Here is a 20,031-nt window from a genome sequence, read left to right as displayed (position 1 = left end):
ACTGCTAAAGCAGTGTCACTAGGAAAAATGGACATGGCTGATGAAACCAAAGGTTGAGGGGAGATTTGAGAGAGGAGTACAAGATTATGATAGGTTTGGATAAGATGCAGCCAACAGAACATAGGCACAAAATATTTTTTTAAAAAAATACAGCACTGAGTGCTCCAGGGAAATCACTGTGGGGGGCTGCCTACCCTGCAAAGGCCCCCCATTTTGCTTTAAAAAAGCAATAACGCAATGCAACCGCGCCCCCCCCCACTCCTTCTTCTCAAGCTGCTGCTGGGAAGCCACATCCATTTAGCCCCTTCACGTGGCAGGGAGTCAATTCTTCAATTGGTAAGATGCTGACAGCCGAATTAAGTGGCCCCTAATTGGGCTTTTATTTATGGAACAACTCTGGCCCGGCCATTGGTAAAATTCCCTGATGGCGGGACAAAGGCCGGGAAGCTGATCTGACATGGCTCCTTGCGAGTTTATCACCAACCCCCTCCCCCTACCTTCAACCCTGCCTCTGGGGGCCCAGTAAAATTCAGCCCAAAGTTTTAATGAAAGGTCATTGTTTCCCGCTCCACTGGTGCTGTCTGACCAGCTGTTTTCTGTTTCAGACTTGAAGAATAGCATTTTGCTATTGATACTTCTCAATGCTTCTTGATTCTGTCCTCACATGCATACCAACCAGCCAGTGTCACTGAAACAGCAATGAGGAATAGGAGCCCTCCCCAGAGTGAGGATTTTTTCATTTTCCCTGACCTGCTAAATGAACTGTCCCTCAATAGTGGAGTACATCAATTGTGTCCAGCTAAAAGTGATTACCAAATAGGCAAGAGTGCTACCATCTAAACCAAGCATCAGTTTCAGTAACATGATTCGATCTCCAATATTTCCTCCCCAGCCCCTTACTTAGCTTCTGCTTGACATCAACGGCCAACATGGCTTGACTTTCAGAACGCCCAATGATCAGGAGATAACCACCCTTTGCTCCTCTGAAACCCTAACTATGACCCTTTTAGCGTTGCGTTTTGCACAACTTTTTATATGTCAACAACACATTGGGCAGGATTTTTTGGATGATGGGGTTTCTTGTCCTGCCAGCTGAAGTGTCCATAAAGACTGGCTTCCCGCAGCCATTTAACATTCAGTGGGGCATTAATTGGCTAAGGTCAAAACACCTGGGGAGGGAGTCCCACCTTAGAGAGTAGTCCCTCTGTAGTCCCAGCAGTGCTGGGTTCAAGCAATGGCCACTGCTGGGACTACAGCCAGTGAAGAAGAGGAGCTAATGGAGCCAGACTGAAGGTAGGTCCGGCAAATCGGCGAGGCCTGGCTAAGAGGCCTCAGCTGGAGAAGTCAGTGGGTTGCGGGCTGAGTTTGACAATCCGAGGCAGGGGGTAAGAGTGTAAGGGAGGGGTAGTCTTTGAAAGGCATAGAGGACCCCAAAAGGAGGTACCAGTCCCCACTTAACTAAGACCAACCCATGTAGCTAAAGCTGTCACTTAAGGTCCTCAAAGGGGGAGGTGGTTGCATAAGGGGAGGTAGTTGCATTGTCACTAGACTAGTATTCCAGAAACCCTGGGTAATGCTCTGAGGACCCGGGTTCAAATCCCACCATAGCAGATAGAAATTTGAATTCAATAAAAATCTGTTAAAAATTAAGTCTTATGATGACCATGAAATCATTGCCGATTGTTGTAAAAACCCACAGGAAATCTGCATGTGACTCACAGGAAATACCTCTGAACAAGGGCAATTAGGGATGAGCAATGCCCACATCCCATGAACTCGTCAGGCCACCTGACACCTCCACTGCCCTCTGTGAAAAGGCAGGCCACATGCTGCTGGAGAAGGATAAAATTCTGCCCATTATTCTCTGTTTGTTCATGTAATGGCTATATGGCTATAAATGATAACTACTTACCAGTAGCTTTTATATTCACAATTGTTTTGACAGTGCGTTTGGTAGCTATGGTGTACCAAGACCTGTCTGGGTCTTGGATCCACTCTCTCGCCTCACAGTAGAACTCTCCCTGATCAAATGCTTGCAATTTGTAGATGGTGAGTTTGAATGAAGTCACTCCAACCTTATCCAGTCGTACATCTCCTGATGCCTGTCTCTGCTTATATGACTCTCCAGAACGTAGGATGAAATCTCGTGTTAGAGAGATGACCTTGAGATTCTGATCTCCCTTCTGTAGATACCATGCGACAGCCACATGAGTGTGCTGCGATGTTTGTTTGGATACTTCACAGATCAGTTCCAAGGAGTCACCTTCTACTTTATTCAGGGTCTGTGATACTGATATTGCACTGAGCGTGTCTGGAATGACTGTAAGAGAGAGAGACAAAAATGACCTATGGGGTGTAGATATCTCAAATAAATATTGAAAAGAGTTAAGTTCATGCAGGAGTCATTGAGAGTTTGACTCCCAATAATTTGAGAAATTGGGTAAAGTTCGCTAATTTCTTGGATGGGAAATGCTGGTACCCTTTGCAGGCTTGGGTGAAAAAAGCAGGAACTACCTCTCTCACAACTCTGAAACCTAATTCTGAACCCCCTTTGCCTGAATTTTACCTTTGGCATGATTTCATGCTGGCTGGCTAATTAACGGGCAGCCAAGGTGAAACGCGTGCCGAAAAGCTCAGCACTGCCGGGGTGCAGGCAGGAAGAGGGCGGGCGATGACATCAACGTGGGCGTGAGTGCATGGTGTGAGAAAGCTCCCTAAAGGCAGACAGCTGCCTCATGGAGCTGCAGACCTGAAAAAGCTAAAATAAAGGTTTAAAAAGCTGTAAAAAAAAAATTGTCCATGCATCACAATCAATCACCTGAAAATATAGCTGATAAAAGATGCTGACCACAGATATTTATTTTTATTTTATTTCATAACGGAAATTTCATCCCGCCCTTGGATGAGATTTGATGAAAAATGCAAAGGCCGCCTCTAGCCAATTCGCCTGTCCACCAACCATAAGGTTGGGCAAGCCACAAAAAAAATCAGAGACAATTGCACCATTAATGGGATTAATTGCCCTCTTAATTCTCAGTGGGCGCGCTTCTGACTTTTGCGCGTGCCAGCCGAGCGAAATATCGCACAAGTGTGCAATGACATCAGGATGTTCACCTGACATCTTCTCGCACGATTTTACTCCTGATCGGGTCAGGCATACACCTGCCCACGGGACGTAAAATTCAGCCCCTGGAGTCTGGTAATAGGGCACCATCGATCCTCACCATGGAAGTGCTCACATGTTAATACTGCCCTTTAGGGTTAAAGAGGTGTTGCAGCTAGATATGAATGGCGAGTGAGAAAAATATACGGAAGCTAGGGAAGAGATGGAGGTTTGCATTATTCATGAGTGGGGAAAAAAAAAATCAACTAATGGATCTGTTTTAGCAGGTTCTTATTCTTTCAATTTTTAAGAATTACATCATCGATTTAACATATGAATGCACTGGTCTGAAACTTCATCAGTAAACATAAATATATTTTCTAAAATTAGAAAGGAGAATTTCAGGCAAACACATTAAGCATTCGTGCATATATATCCCAAGCTGTAATTCCAATACGCAAGTCTAAAAAATACAAGCATTAACTTCCATCTGCCCACAGCAGCTTTTAAGAACATTTTGTTATCTAATGTTTATGAGTTATGGATCACTGAGGCCTAGCAGGATTCTCAAAACACCAAGTCCTAGGCCTCACTCAGACGCTTTCGGATGGGAAGGGCATTAGTTTCAGTGATATCATTCTAAGTGTTCTGATGCCCTCCAGTGCTGACCCTACTGGAGTTTGCAAAACTTGACTGAAGACATCTAAAGTCACTGAAGGCATAGCTTTGTTACCTGCTTCTTCCATGCAGCTGGAAAATCAGGTTCCTTCTCACCACTGGGGAGGGGGTGTAGTGGCCCAGCAGCTTTCTCCAACCCCTCCCGCCATTGCCCCAGACTCAATAATACTCCACTTGACTTCTTGACCCCTTGTTTAATTTATTAAAAAAAGCACCTTAGCTTCAGAGATCCAGGTTTTTGTACTCGCGTGGTTGCTCGGCCCCCAATCGGCAGTACATTTGTGCCATCTGGGATTCAGCGTAACTCACCTTACTCAGTGCACTGTCTGTTAGGAATTCACATGGTTCCTGCTGAGCCAGGAAAGTGGGATTTCCTAGCAAAGGGACTGACATTAGTCTTGTAAGGAACAGGCAGAAATCCTGCCCCTAAGGTCAAGTGGGAAATCCCAAAATTATCAAAGCTTAGCATAACTGAGGGACACTGCTGTGATATACTGACATTACCCATCCCTGAGGAAATTTGGGGCCATTATCTCCATCTGTAGCAAATACATTTGATTGTTTTTAATTGTCATGAAATTCTAGTTTAGATATATGAGAAAACTCAAGATCTTAGGATTCCAGTATTGTCACCTGCATTATTTCATTTATTACTATTAACATGTTGTAAGAAATATTGCATTTAAGGCAAGAGGCTTCAGTTGTGTTAAATATTTTTTTGCTTGATACTAAATTCACAACCTCAAATTGTTGTAACAACTAACACCATCAGTAATTTGTAATTATAAATTCTTTACCCTATACAGCGTAGATTTTTTTATTCATGGGATGTGGGTATCACTGGCTAGGTCAGCATTTATTGCCCATGCATAATTAGCATTGAGAATGTGGTAGTGAGCTGCCTTCATGAACTGCTGCAGTCCATGTGGTGTAGGTACACTCACAGTGCTGCTGGGGAGTTGCAGGGTTTTGACCCAAAGACAGGGAAGGAATGGCGATACAGTTCCAAGTCAGGATGGTGTGTGGCTTGGAGGGGAACTTGCAGATGGTGGTGTTCCCATATATCTGCTGCCCTTGTCCTTCTAGAATGTAGAGGTCACGGGTTTGCAAGGTGCTGTCAAAGGAGCCTTGGAGAGTTGCCGGAGCATCTTGTAGATGTACACACTGCTGCTACTGTGCGCCAGTGGAGGGAGTGAATGTTTGTGGATGTGGTGCCAATCAAGCCGGCTGCTTTGTCCTGGATGGTGTGGAGCTTCTTGAGTGTTGATGGAGCTGCACTCATCCAGGCTAGTGGAAAGCATTCTGTCACACTCCTGACTTGTGGCTTGTGGATGGCAGACAGGCTTTGGGGAGTCAGGAGGTGAGTTACTCCCTGCAGAATTCCCAGCCTCTGACCTACTCTTGTAGCCACAGTATTTATATGGCTAGTCCAGTTCAGTTTCTGGTCAATGGTAACCCCCAGGATATTGATATTGGGGGATTCAACAATGCTAATGCCATTGAATGTCAGGGGGCAATGGTTAGATTCTGTCTTTCTGGAGATGGGCATTGCCTGGCACTCATGTGGTGGAATGTTACTTGCCACATCAGCCTAAGCCTGGATATTGTCTAGGTCTTGCTGCATTTGAACACGGACTGCTTCAGTATCTGAGGAGTCATGAACGGTGCTGGACATTGTTAAATCATCAGTGAACATTCCCAATTCTGGCCTGATGATGGAAGGAAGGTCATTGATGAAGCAGCTGAAGATGGCTGCGCCTAGGACACTACCCTGAGGAACTACTGCAGCGATGTCCTGGGACTGAGATGATTGACCTCCAACAACCACAACCAGCTTCCTTTGTGCTGGGTATGAATCCAACAAGTGGAGAGTTTTCCTTCAATTCCCTTTGACTTCAGTTTTGCTAGAGCTCCTTGATGCTGCACTTGGTAAAATGCTGTCCTGATATCAAGGGCAGTCACTCTCACCTCACCTCTTGAGTTCGGTGTTTGGATCAAAGCTTAATGAGGTCTGGAGCTGAGTGGCCCTGGTAGAATCCAAACTGAGCGTCAGTGAGCAGGTTATTGCGAGTGCGTGCCACTTGATAGCATGTCAACAACACCTTCCATCACTTTGCTGATGATTGAGAATAGACTGATGGGGCAGTTATTGGCCGAGTTGGATTTGTCCTACTTTTTATGTACAGGACATACTTGTGCAATTTTCTACTTAGTTCTGTTGAAGGGTCATAAGGACTCGAAATGCCAACTTTGTTCTTCTCCGCCGATGCTACCAGACCTGCTGAGTTTTTCCAGGTATTTCTGTTTTTGTTTTGAATTTTCCACATTGCCAGGCAGATGGCAGTGTTGTAGCTGTACTGGGACAGCTTGGCTAGAGGTGTGGCTGGTTCTGGAGCACAAGTCTTCAATGCTATTGCTGGAATGTTGTCAGGGCCCAAAATGGTCTCCCTATACACAATTCAAAAAATAAAGCTTGAAATGTGTTATGCCTTGTTCTACAGGTGGACGTGCAGAGGGCAGGACTTCTAGCTGCTGGTACCACAGGAGGTTGAGCTTGTCAATGTCCTGACGTCAATTCATTTAAGTAATTGAGTTGGAAAAGGGTGCGAATCTTGTCCAAAACAGGGCAGTAACCAGAGGTCTTGAAAATGCAGAGTTGGGGGTGGAGGGCATTGTGGGTAGGTGCAGGGAGGCTGAAGGAAGGTCCGAAGCAGATCCAGAATGGGATTTTAAAGCTTGCATATTGTTAAAAGGGCTGAGGTTTAAGGAGGGGAGGAGAAAATGGCAGCTGACAAAAGAGAATGAGAGTTTCAAACTTTGCAGACTACAATGTGGAAGTGGTGCTTACTGAAATGAGTCAGAAAAGGGTGTGTGCCAACCTCTACTGGAAGAAGAATTCATGAATGTTAAATAGCAGCAGCATCCTTTGATGTTTATCTCATTTGACTGTCAATCTGTAGTGAAATAGAAGGATGTAATATTGGAGATGAGCTTCAAAGGGCTAGCAAGAATTGCAAGATGTGAGGGAATGTTAAACAGAAGTCTTGCCTTGTCATGAGGAAGGAGGTAGAAAGACAAGTAACAGCACCTTCAAAATGTCAAGGACCTCCATCCCCAAAAATGTGGAAGAAATTTAACAAACTCACCAGGGCAGCAAGGAAATGTGACCAACCAATTAAGTATCCTGCCAACTTGCCGATACCCTTGGAGAAAATTCAACATTGTCTGTGCTCAATGTTGAGGTTCAGCATCATTGGGATTACAAATAACACGTATTGTTTCATGTATGAGTCAGCTTGTCTGTCATGAACCCTTCTGTTTAACATTCCCTCACATCTTGCAATTCTTGCTAGCCCTTTGAAGCTCATCTCCAATATTACATCCTTCTATTTCACTACAGACTGACAGTCAAATGAGATAAACATCAAAGGATGCTGCTGCTATTTAACATTCATGAATTCTTCTTCCAGCAGAGGTTGGCACACAATGTCAAAAAAGCAGCAGGCCACAGGTGGAAGCCGCTTATGCGCCAAGCAATTGACCCAGTTAGAGGAAGATACCAAGCCTATCCAAGGAGTAAACTCCTTTTGAGTTAGAAAACCTGGAGCCTTGAGCTCAAAATCAGCTTTTGATGCAGAATTGTTAACTTGGAAGCTGTAGTTATGGAAACAGAGACATGCCTGAGAGAACTTATGACTAAAAGACAATAAGGATAGCGATGAATGGGAGCAGAAAGCTGGTAAAAGTCTTTCTTTTGTTTCTTCGGAATCATGAAGCTCAGAGCCAACAAGTGAGGCAGTGGAGTATGGAGTTCCGGGTCCTTCCAAGGCTGGCAGTGGCCCTTAGACTCTCACCCATCCCACCACTTTCACTCTCACCAGCCCAGATAAAGCGGCAACGTAGTATAGGTGGCGAAGTGTCGCTTTGTTAGTCACAGAGCACAAGGAATCCAGAAGTTCAATTTTTGGCAGTAGGAAATGATATTACTGAGTGGAGGGCAAGGTAATGTCACTGCTAAGGAAACAGCTGATGATATCAAGATGTCCTGCCATGAGAAGAGAATATCAGACACATTTGGACAGCTTCTCAGACATGCAATTGTTGACTAGCATGGTAATTAAGCCTAATGGATTCCCCTACAGCCCCATCTGAGAGGGCTTTACTTCAATACAGTGCCTGCTGGAGAGAATGGCAGCAACAGCAACATTTACACCTTTTACCCAAAATTATATGGCATCCGGGTCAGTCAATGTCTTCAAGTGGGAGGATTAATTACAGGCCTTCAGACTTCCAGACTGAATGGAGATAACAATGACTGACGGATTCTGAATCCAAACCAGCATCTCAGAGGGCTGACAGGGTAACCATTACGGTCGCTCTAAGAATTTGATCAGGTCAGTTTTTCCTCAGGTCATGGGGCTGTTCTTGGTTCAGGTGGGAGAACTGTAGATTACACTGATTGGGAGCTTACCCTCAGGACAGGATCAATACCAAGACCACCAGAAACCCCTCTCAGAATTCTTCACAAGTGGAGTGGTCCTAGCAGAGCCAGCCTCTGGCTAAGCTGATGTTTAATACGTAGCCCATTGCAGTCTATTTCAGACCTTAGCATTTATGAGTTAAAGGCCACCTTCATCCCACAAGGTTCATGATCTGAGGTGCCATCCACATGCAAGGCCAATGTTCTTCAGGTTGCACTTAAATATAATGTTAGAAATAAGTCTTCAAAAAAAATGGGACATTGACCAGAGGCTTGTACAGTGAAGACATTATAAAAAACACAGTAAATAGCTTATTTTGTTTGGTGCATGATTCAGGCTGTTGTTTTGTGAGTTAAGGAAAATAGTAAACATGATGTCATACTTTGCAGTTACTAATTTTAGGGCTTTCTGCACTTCACTTCAAAGATAACTCCCATGTTCAAAGAGTTTTGAATAAAATTAAATAAAGGCTGCTTGAGCAGCACAAAGATTCTCTTTGTATGCGTGTGTTGACAAGCAGCACTTTGATACTTCAGTGAATGAGTCCTGAGTAAACCAGTCACATCTCTCCAGTTGTGTTGGTTGTTGGTTCATTTGCTTTCTCTTATGCCTGATATTCACTCTCCACGGGGTCACCATCTGCATCACAATTTTCCTCCGGCACGACAAATTGGATGTTCTTCTGCATTGCAAAACGTTGCAAGACGCAACAGGCTATAAAAATCTGTGATAACACATGAGGAGCATACTGAAGGGACTCCTATGAGCTATCCAGGCAATCACACCTTCCTTTGGGCATTCCTTTGTCTGTACAATGGGAATTCTTATACTCATGTGAGCTTCACTATGTTTCTCCTCTGCTGCATTGGGGCTCCTCAGAAGTGGCATCATGAAGCATGGAATGAATGGGCAGAATGTGTCTCCAAGGAATCATCCTATTAAAAATACTGCCTTCACAGAGTGAATTGGAGCTGTTATTCTATTCAGAACAAAGTCTGAAGTCATAATAATAGAGTACAACAAGGTGTGAAGGAAGTGAAGCAGCTGTACATAAGAAGGTATCTGAAATGAAAGATATTTAGTTACATGAAATGAAATGGTCCATTTTAGATTCTGTCTAATGACTGTTACCCCCATTTATTTGTCTGTTCCCCCCAGAAATGCTACAAAATCTTGCATTAAACAAAACAATGTTCAGTGAATTAAAAAGAACAGATTACCTAATTCTCAAAATTAATGATCACTAAACCTTTAATACATATTCAATATACAACATAATACCTTTGTCCACAAATAACACCTCAGAAATGCATTAAATACTACCAAACAAATGAGACTATATAAATAATTGAGAGTATATTCAATTGCTGATGATAATCCTGAGGCAGGACTACAGTAAAAACATTACAGTTGAGCACTAAGCTAGTTGTGTACATCCTGAAACTTTTCTGCTTTTCTCTAACCGAGAAATCACTGTTGTAGAAAGCCATGCATATCTGACAGTGATCTTGGTGACATACTTTAACCACAAGCATAGCTGAGTAATTTGCTAAAGAAAAATATAAATGAACCAGATGTCCAAATCAAGCCTGTTTTCCAAATTTTGATGCTGCACGGTTCATTGTATGGGGTTTAACAGCTGTGGGATATTTCCGTGTAACAGACGTTTCAGCCTGAATTTTCCGGTTGGGCCTGAACCCAAATGGAAGGAGAGTTGGCTGAGATTCCAACTGACTAAGGGTGATGAGAGCTGACACTGCTATAGCTTCTCACAGGCAACGGTGGCAGATTGGAAAAGCAATGAACAGCAACTCCATAACATGCTAATCAACCAAGCCTTTCCTGAAGTTTAATACCCTTAGGAAATTGGCCAAATAAGAGAAGGCACTAACACCTTCTAAGAATCTATTGTAATAAGCATGCCTATCACTAACAAGGATTTCTCCAGCTCACTGTATTAAGTGTTTTCATAACTCAATGTCCATGAGGTTAAACAGTAGATGACAGCCTCAGGCATAACCCACAAGTGCTCTTTTACTCAATATTTACATACATGAACCCTGCAAAAGCCTCGGATGGTATGCAATTGCTCCTGTGCACCTATCTTCAAATTACAACACCTGTGTTCAACCTTTTACATTCTTTTTCAAGATACAGACAGCACATAATGCTACAGCGAGCTGCAACAGATGGCAATCCCACAACCACACTATCATATCTGATGTGCGCAAAGTACAACAATTCCTTACAAGGGAGCCCATATTGGTTTTCAGAGGCTGGGAATTAAGAGGGGATGTAACAGCTGCTGTAGGTGCATGATAAAAACCTGTGTTTCTTCATTCTCATCCTATTGTGACCCACCTTAACTGTCAGCAAACTACATCATGAGAACCTCAGGCGATTCCTCCTATAGTACATGTGAACACTGTTCATGACAAAACCATCCTAGCCTCATTATTTATTTTCTACTTCCTAATGTTGCTGAGAAAGAGCATGCACATTCCAACACATATGGCTTGGCAGCACTTCTGAGCATGCACTATTTTAATCTATCCATCAGAGCTCAGACAGGGTTACATCAAGGGAGTTACAGTGTACTGAGAGACAGAAAGGATGTAACTGAACAGGAGCAGCAGCTGGCGGCACTAGGAAGACAACATTGCTAGAAGGAAGGTCATGGTTGCATTGCCTCTTCACCAAAGTGATTTCATGAGTCTAGCTGTTAAAAACACATTGTGCAAGTGACTGGGTTTTGAATAAGTTACAATCAGGTCCTTTATTTCCAAAGTTTCAAACATTGGTACCATGCCAGACAGGGTGCTGCAGGTGGAGTCCACTTAACAGCACATATGGAACCACACCAAAACCTTGCAGGTACTGTTAGAACATATGGCTTTCCTAGGAGTAGTAACCCAGGGGTGCTTTAAGCTTCTTACTTCTGCTCTAATAAAGATCAGCTAACAGCTAAAGCCTGGCCTGTGTGGCACAGCTACTGACTGAACAAACATACAAAATATCACCAAGAGGACCATTTACTTATTTTAAACATAAATGGTAAGTCATCTGCCAAGACCCTGTATGCCTTTCAAGCTGTGGTCATTGGTTAGCATCCAGGAGAGCTAGAAACAGACAGTCGCTCCATTTCAGTCTGGATCAGATTCAGTTTTAGGGCTGGATTTTGGCTAACCAGCCGGATAGCTCAACTCAAGGCCCTCCTCAGTAAAAAGTGCACCAACTTGTGAGATTTTTGTTTCACAGAGGGCAGGGGCAGAATGAAGTCAGGCCTGCTGATCCTGGAAGCAGATGTTGGGGGTCCACATGGGCGGGCAAGTACCAAAGTGGGCTGGTTAGAAGGCCTGCCTCAGTTCTTTGGGATTTGATTCTAGTTATTTTAGAAGATATTAGGCTCTTACAGCCCCACCCACTCCCCCATGGCTCCTCATACCCACATGCCAACTTACCCAATATCCACCTTGGATAGACCTCAGGACTCTTGTGGAGATGAAGAAAATTAAACTTCTAAAAATCTAATACAGCTCCCACTACACAGACTTGATAGTGAAAAGAAACTCCCATTCATAAAGCTTTGAAACCTCAAGTGGTTAATCTCTTATCAAACCAAACAAACCTCTATTCAATATTAAGATAATATAAAGGTAAAATACTGCGGATGCTGGAAATTTGAAATGAAAACAGAAAATACTGGAAAAGCTCAGCAAGACTGGCAGCATTTGTGGAGAGAGAAACAGAGTTAATGTTTCAAATCTGTATGACTCTTCTTCAGAGCCCTAATTCTTTAATACCCTCTTTAAGCTGTCAATCAAACTGAGCTCAGAACATTATGCTGAGATAACTAGAATCTTTGAAACTCAGTCAAGCATTCATAATGAATAGCCATGAGGGAAGTAACAAAGAACCCTATTTAAATTGTTCAAACAGATGTTACACCAGTTGGCCTGTCATTCAGATCTGTCCAACAGAGGTTTTTTTAAACAATCACTGACAGCTCCAGCCAGTTTTTCTTTTACAGTTTAAAGAGTAGGGAATTTAAAAAGCTTCAGATCATGACAGTTAAACAGATTTTACCCATCTGTCAAGAGCATTATACGTCCACTCATAAATTCATGACTCCCACACCGCAGGTTCAGGCCCTTGCAAGAGCCAAAACTAGGTCTATTTGAACTCAGCACTAAGTTCAAATGGTCCTGCTGAGTTCATGTTTCCCTCATGTATGAAACATGCCCTACTGACAAGAATGGGATCTACTGGAAATGGGGGTGGAACTTCTGTATCCAGGTCCCACCACCAATTTTAAAGGTCCACAAAGTCTTTCTGACTCTGAAAATCCAGCCCTTTACATCCCACTCAGGAGTGCCTTAGTCCTCACTATTAACATACCACCTGAAGTGAAAGTACAAGTCATTCATTTCCAATAATTCTTAAAGCTTAATGTAATAGGATGAAAGATGGCTTAAAGAAATTTTGAATATTTTTAAACGTGTTTAACTTAATAGTAACATTTCTTCTGTTTGTTGAGTGCATTGCATCTGCTTGTTCACCAACGTTCCAACGGTCCTAACAATTTTCTTCTTACTTGGGTAAGTCTCTATTATTCTGCAGATGCAGTATTTATCACTCCAAAAAATAAAAAACTATATTTGAAATGAAGGGTAATGAAATGCCAAAAGAAAAACAAAAGATGAAAATATAAAAAGCAATTAAAATTTTCAATGAAAATTTAGAAAAAAATGAAAATGTGTTGTCAGCCAACAACGGATTGTTTTGATGACGTTATTCAGCACTTTCTTTAATTCTTTGTTCTTATTCATAACTACATTCCAACTTTTGTGACTCGTAGACTAGGACACCCAGATCCCTCTGCACCACAGAGCTCTGCAATTTCTCTCTATTTAAATAATAGATTGCTTTTCTATTCTTCCTCCCAAAATGGACAAGTTCACATTTTCCCACATTATACCCATATGCCAAATTTTTGCCTACTCATTTGACCTATCTACATCCCTTTACAGAATCCTTATGTCCTCTTCACAACCTACTCTCCTGCCTATCTTTGTGTCATCAGCATATTTAGCAACAGTACATTCTGCCCCTTAACCCAAGTCATTGATTATAGATTATAAATAGTTGAGGCCCCAGCATTGATCCTTGTGGTACTCCACTAGTTATAGCTTGCCAACTGAAAATAACCCATTTATCCCTACTCTCCACTTCTTGTTGTCTAACTAAAACTCTATTCATGCTAATATGTTACCCTCTACACCATGAACTCTTATTTTTTGTAGAAACTTTTGATGTGGCACCTCATCAAATGTCTTTTGGAAATCCAAGTACATCATATCTGCAGATTCCCCTTTATTCATGTCGCTTGTTACTTCAAAGAACTCTAATAAATTTGTTAAATACAATTTCCCTTTCATGAACCATGTTGAATCTGCCTTATTGCATTAATTTTTTTAAGTGCCCTGCTGCTACCTCAAGAAGAATAGATTGTAGCATTTTTCCCAAAACAGATGTCAGGCTAACTGGCCTGCAATTTCCTGCTTTCTGGCTCCCTCCTTTCTTGAATAGAGGAGTTACATCAGCTATTTTCCAATCAGATGGGATATTTCCAGAATCTAGAGAATTTTGGAAAATTACAACCAATGCATCTGCTATCTCAGTAGCCATTTCTTTTAAGACCTTAGGAAGCAGGCCATCAGGGTCCTGGGGACTTATCAACTTTAGTTCTAATAGTTTTCTCAGCACGTTTTTCCCAGTGATTACAATTGTTTTAAGTTCCTCTCTCCTTTTCACCTCTTGATTTACAAGTATTTCTGGGATGTTATTTCTGTATTCTACTGTGAGGACTGACACAAAACAGGTGTTCAATTCTTTCGTCATTTCCTTATTTCCCATTATTAATTCCCTAGATTCTCTCTCTAGAGGGAGGGCCAATACCCACTTTAGTTGCTCTCTTCCTTTGTAAATACTTGTAAAAACTCTTACTGTCTGTTTTTATGTTTCTAAATAGTTTTCTCTCATACTTTAATATCTCCCTCTTTATTTTTATAGTCATCCTTTTCTGGTTTTTAAACTCTGTTCAACCTTCTGACTTACCACTAATCTTCACAGAATTGTGCACTTTTTCTTTCAAGTTGATACTATCTTGAACTTTCTTAGTTAGCCATGGATGGCACATCCTTCTTCAAGAGCCTTCCTTTCTCATTGGAACATATCATAGCTGAGTATTATGAAATATTTCCTTAATTGTTGGCCACCGCATCTCTACTGAGACCTACCCTTTAGCTTAGTTTTGCATTTCACTTTAGTCAGCTCTCTCTCATTCTCTTGTAATTGCCTCTATTTAAGTTTAAAACACTAGTCCTAAGCTCACTCTTCTCAAACTGAATGCGAAATTCAATCATGTTATGATAACTGCTACCTAAAGGCTCCTTAACTATGAAGTCAGAGAGATGGTGGCATCATGGTAATGTCACTGTGCTAGTAATCAAGAGACCCAGGTTAATGCTCTGGGACAAGGGTTCAAATCCCACCCTGGCAGCTGGTGGAATTTCAATTAATAATTCTGGAGTTGAAAAATAGTCTCTGTAGTGGTGACCATAAAAACATTATTGATGGTCACAAAAACCCATCTGGTTCACTAATCTACCACCCTTACCTGGTCTGCCCTATATGTGACTTCAGACCCACAGCACGGTGGTTGACTCTTAACTTCCCTCTGAATTGGCCTAGCAGGCCCCTCAGTTCAAGGGCAATTAGGGAGGGGCAACAAATGCCAGCCTTGCCAGTGATGGCCACATCCCATGAAAACAAATTAATTCATCCTGTCTCATTCTACATTAGGTCTAGAATCGCCTACTCTCTGGTTGGCTCAAGAATGCGCTGCTCTAAGAAATTGTCCTGAAAACACAATGAACTCATCTTCCAGACTACCTTTGCACATCAGATTTATCCGATTTTTGCGTTGACTAAAACCACCCATGATTATTGCCAAGGATCCATGAAACATTTGGGTCAGAAAAAGATTGAAATGATGGCTCTTTGGCGCCCCCCAACCCCCCCCCTCCCCTCAACTCCACTGCTTCTTCACCACGCCCCCCCCACCTCAACTCCACAGCTTCTCCACCACCACCCCACCCCCACCCCACCACCCACCCAAAACTGAGAAATCCGATACTGATGAATGAACTTCCAATTTCAGAGGCATCGCTGTGTGGAGCGGGAAAAAAAAATGTAGTTTAGGTGGGAAAGTGAAATAAAGGAAAAGGTATCATCTCGGTGATCTGTAGGGCAGAAGAAGAGAGAAATAAAGTCAGAGAAAGAAAAAAAACTTGCTTTTATTTGGTGTTTTTTATGTGACATTCCAAAGTGCTTCCTGGCCAATTAATTTTACCAAAAGTTTAAAAGATGGCCTACCAATCCATGTCAGCATTTACCCATCAAATGAGGAAATAATCATCATGTTTACTCATTGTGTTTCCATTTACTTTCATCCACCTATTCAATCTAATCCCAATATAGGCCACCATTGACTCTTAAAAATGTCACTGTCTCAGAATTCAATGTAAACAATTTTCTTCTGCCTTCTCTTCTAAATCTCTTACAATTAATATTGCGTCTAAGGCCTCCAATTACGGTATCTAATTAATATTTGGCCAGTGAACTATTGGCAGTCGACTTCACCATTAACTTCCAACTGACTTGTAATTGCACAAATTAAAAATCTAAGCTTAATTTTCAGTTCACTAAAAAGTGCAATTTCTATACTACTTCGGTGGCATAGTGATAACGTCACTGGACTGGTAATCCAGAGTCCCAGGCTAATGCTCTGAGGTGTTACAACTGCAGCCAATGTTATTTGTTGAGCAAGCCAAATTCCAGGGGGAAACTTGTCTTACTGTTCATAACTATTTTTTTGTTTTTGAAAAACAAAGGGGAAACTATTAAACCCAGAAGCATAGAATCCCAGTAACACTTTTTAGGATTTTAAAATTAGAAAATTTATTAACAAAATAATCTTAAACACACAAGATTAAAATACACAGTTAAACAGTCTTACAAAACATTACCCCCAAAAAACCCATTTGGTCAAAGAACACAAGGTACCTACTTGGAAGCAGTTCCCTTATAGATTTTTTAACTCTAAAAATGCAGTAACCCAAAGCAAAAACTACTGCTACTTTAATAAAGTATACCACATGACTTCTCAGTCTCTTCCACTCTGCTGTGGAACCAAAGGAAGTTCAGAAACAGACTGCTGTCAGAAAGCAAAGACTTCTTTGGCCTGAAACTGGATGACTACTTCAAAGTCTCAACTTTTCTCAGCACAGAGCTGGTTTCAGGACAGCCCCCCACCACCGACACACAGACAACACAACTCAACTAAACATCTTTTCTTAAATATCCTTTTCCACTTTGATCTTAGCCTCCATTGTTCAAAGCACCTCTTTGAATTCAATTTTCCCAAAATATAAAAATCTTTCCTGTTTTCCTTTTGCCTCTACTTTTGGGGCAAATTAAATTTAATAACCTTTCTTGTTTACCTACGAAATCTTTGTAAGTTGTAAAAGTCCCTTGTCACTTCTAAACTCTTTGAAATTTAACAACTGAACAGTCAAGTTCTTACTTATCTTATAATACAAATTTCAAACCCAACTATTTACTCATACATTCAACTTTACCATAGCCGCTCATTAGAAATGCATGCGTTTAGCACCTTTATCTTTCATCTCTCTGCTCCCACAAACAAGCTGTCTTTACTGACCTTCCTCCAGTTTAAACACACACCCACTCTCAGCCTTCTTTACAGGATACCACCATATTCCCAAAAATAATTTTAAAAAATCTGTCTTCACAGAAGACAGGGGCTCAAATCCCACCATGGCAGCTTGTGGAATTTAAATTCAACTAATTAATCAAATCTGGAATGAAAAGCTAGTTTCCGTATCGGTGGCCATGAACCAATCATCGATTGTCGTAAAAACTCACCTGGTTCACTAATCCTCTTCGGGGAAAGAAATCTGCAGTTCTTAACTAGCGTAGGCTACACATGACTCCAGACCCACAGCAATGTGGCTGACTCTTAACTACCCTCCGAAATGGCCTAGCAAGCCACTCAGTTGTACCAAAATGCTCCACCACCTTCTCAAGGGCAATTATGGAAGGACAGCAAATGCTGGTATTGTCAGTGACACCCACAACCTATAAAGGAATGTAAAAGAAAATTTTCTGACAGCTATCTCCTACTCACTGTCGTGTTTTTGCTCTTAACAAATTCCCATTTTAAAAGTCCATAGTCTCGCCGTGATCCTGCCTCATTCCATAAACAAATTCACTCTGATGTGCTCTTGGCTTGAAGTGCAGTCATTGCTTTCATGTTGATAAAGATGGAAGTCAACTTACTCATATCAAAATTCCAAAGTAAATGAGATGAATGACTAGTTAATTTGTTTCCATGGCATCAGTTCAAGGAGGAACATTAGACAGGACACTCATTCAATACTTTTTTTCAAATAACGTCTTGAGCATTTTTTATGCCTATCTGAATAGGCAGACTGTGCCTTGGATTCAACTCTCATATGAAAGAAAGCAGGGGTAATTCGAACCTAACCCATCCAGTGGGAAAGTGACATGATCAGATTGGCCACTCATTTTACACCTTGCCCAAAATCCATGGTATGTAAAACTTACTGGCATGTAAAATGGGCGGCTGATCCAATCCTATCTCTTTCCCATGACACAGGTTAGATTAAAATGTGTCTCTGACTAGTACAGCTCTTAGGGTGTGCTACATTAGGGGTAGAATCTTCTGTTTGGTGTGCAGGGGTGGGCTCCACACGCCGACGCATAAAATGATGCACAGTGACAAGCCCGCCGAATTGTCAAAGGCGTGTTAAGGCCATTAATGAACTATTGAGAAAGCCGCCCGTCCAACCTTAAGGTTGGTGGGCAGGCGAAGAGCCCAGGCGGCCTTCGCATTTTTCATGAAACCTCATCCACGGGTGGGATGAGGTTTCATTAACTAAATATAAATTTTTATGAAAATTCATAAACATGTCCCAGCTCATGTTACACTGTCACATGAAGGGACAAGTCTGAATAATTTTTTTTCCAAGTTTAAAACTTAAGCTAATCTCCCTGAGGCATGGAGCTGCCTTGGAGATTTCTGTGCTCTTTCGCGCACAGGCCCTGACTCTCCCTCCTCCCCCACACCCGCACAGGTAGCGCCGAGCGCTTCCGGGTGCGCATCACGATGGGTGGGCCAATTAATAAAATGGCGGTGCACAGCCGATCGTGGGTGGCGATCGGCTCTGTGCCCTTTGTCAACACTCCCAACCAGCCAGCCTGACGGGGAGAAAATTCTCCCAAGTGTGAGGCTTGAACCCACAAAATTCTGAGTCAGAATTTCACAGGTTGACCACCCTCCAAGAGAAGAAATTTTCCCATATCTCAGTCCTAAACAGCCTGCCCCATATCCTGAGACTGTGGCCCCTGGTTCTAGACTCCCCAGCCAGGGGAAACATCCTCCCTGCAGCTAGTCTGTCTAGCCCTGTCAGAATTTTATATGTTTCAATCAGATTCCCTCTCATTCTTCTAAACTCTAGTGAATACAGGCCCAGTCGAACCAACCTCTCCTCATATGACAATCCTGCCATCCCCGGTATTAGCCTAGTGAACCTTCGCGGCACTCCCTCTATGGCAAGTATATCCTTTCTTAGGTAGGGAGACCAAAACTGTATGCAATACACCTGGTGTGGTCTCGCCAAGGCCTTGTATAACTGTAGTAAGACATCCCTAATTCTGAACTCAAATCCTCTTGCAATGAAGGCCAACGTACTATTTGCCTTCCGAATTGCTTGCTGGGCTTGCCTATTTACTTTCATTGAGCCCTATGTACATCCACATACTCTGCCTTTCTGTTCTTCACACCAAAGTGTATAACTACACATTTATCCACATTGTACTGCATCTGTCATGTATTTGCTCACACACACACAACTTGTCTAAATAGCCTTGAAGCCTCCTTGCATCCTCCTCACAACTCACAACCCTGCCCAGTACAAGCATGCTGCAACATGAAGGACTCGGATGTGGCTTCAGACCTTGTCATTGGGAGGGATAAAACAAGTCGAGGCGAGGCCCTTACAGACAGAGAAGATGGATAATTAGCAAGTTTACCCACATCACATTCACAACTCTCCTAAGAAGCAGTTGCAGAAGACCGTTGGAGAATGTGAGAAGGGAACCTAAAAAGCAGAGAATATTTAACTGGTAAAGTGAGAGTTGAAGATAAACGGCACTGGATTTTCAGACCCAGGCCCTGTGGTTTTCAGCCTGCCCACACCCATTGGAAATGGGGTGGGTTGGACAAAAATGTCATCTCCCTGCTTCATTTCCATGATTCTGACATGGAAGGTGCAACCCCTACCCAAACCTGTTCTCCATTGTAGGTTTCTGGTGCACACTCCAGGGGACTGAGTAGCCTGTCTTGTGGATTCCCTTGCCTGACTTTGTGCTACTACACAGTGCTACCCCATAGCCACACCATATTGCAATGAAGCTGCCTTTACACAGGGCTTTTGGGTTGGTCTAAGGCAGGCTTGTCCAAATTTCTCTCGTCAGGGCCACATTTCAATTTTTCTCACGCTTGGGAGATCAATGAGCAAATTTTGGAAAGATAAAGTTTGGCACAGCATGAAACATGAACTTTCTTTAAAAGCTGACGTGTGATTAGAAACAACTTGCTGA

The 20,031-nt window shown here is 42.3% G+C and overlaps 1 protein-coding gene across 1 annotated transcript in view; it reads right to left on the bottom strand.

The window, feature by feature from the left end:
* LOC121290839 (immunoglobulin superfamily member 3-like) overlaps nt 1–20,031 on the bottom strand; it is a 191,575-nt gene that overhangs the window by 52,239 nt on the left and 119,305 nt on the right. Inside the window, exon 3 of the mRNA XM_041211828.1 lies at nt 1,913–2,320. Coding sequence (XP_041067762.1) covers nt 1,913–2,320 — 408 coding nt within the window. The remainder of the gene's footprint in view (nt 1–1,912; nt 2,321–20,031) is intronic.

This window comes from Carcharodon carcharias, chromosome 18 (assembly GCF_017639515.1).
Source record: "Carcharodon carcharias isolate sCarCar2 chromosome 18, sCarCar2.pri, whole genome shotgun sequence".
Classification (NCBI taxonomy): domain Eukaryota; kingdom Metazoa; phylum Chordata; class Chondrichthyes; order Lamniformes; family Lamnidae; genus Carcharodon; species Carcharodon carcharias.
The sequence above is the reverse complement of the archived record's forward strand: the minus strand, read 5'-3'. Positions and strand labels throughout refer to the sequence as shown.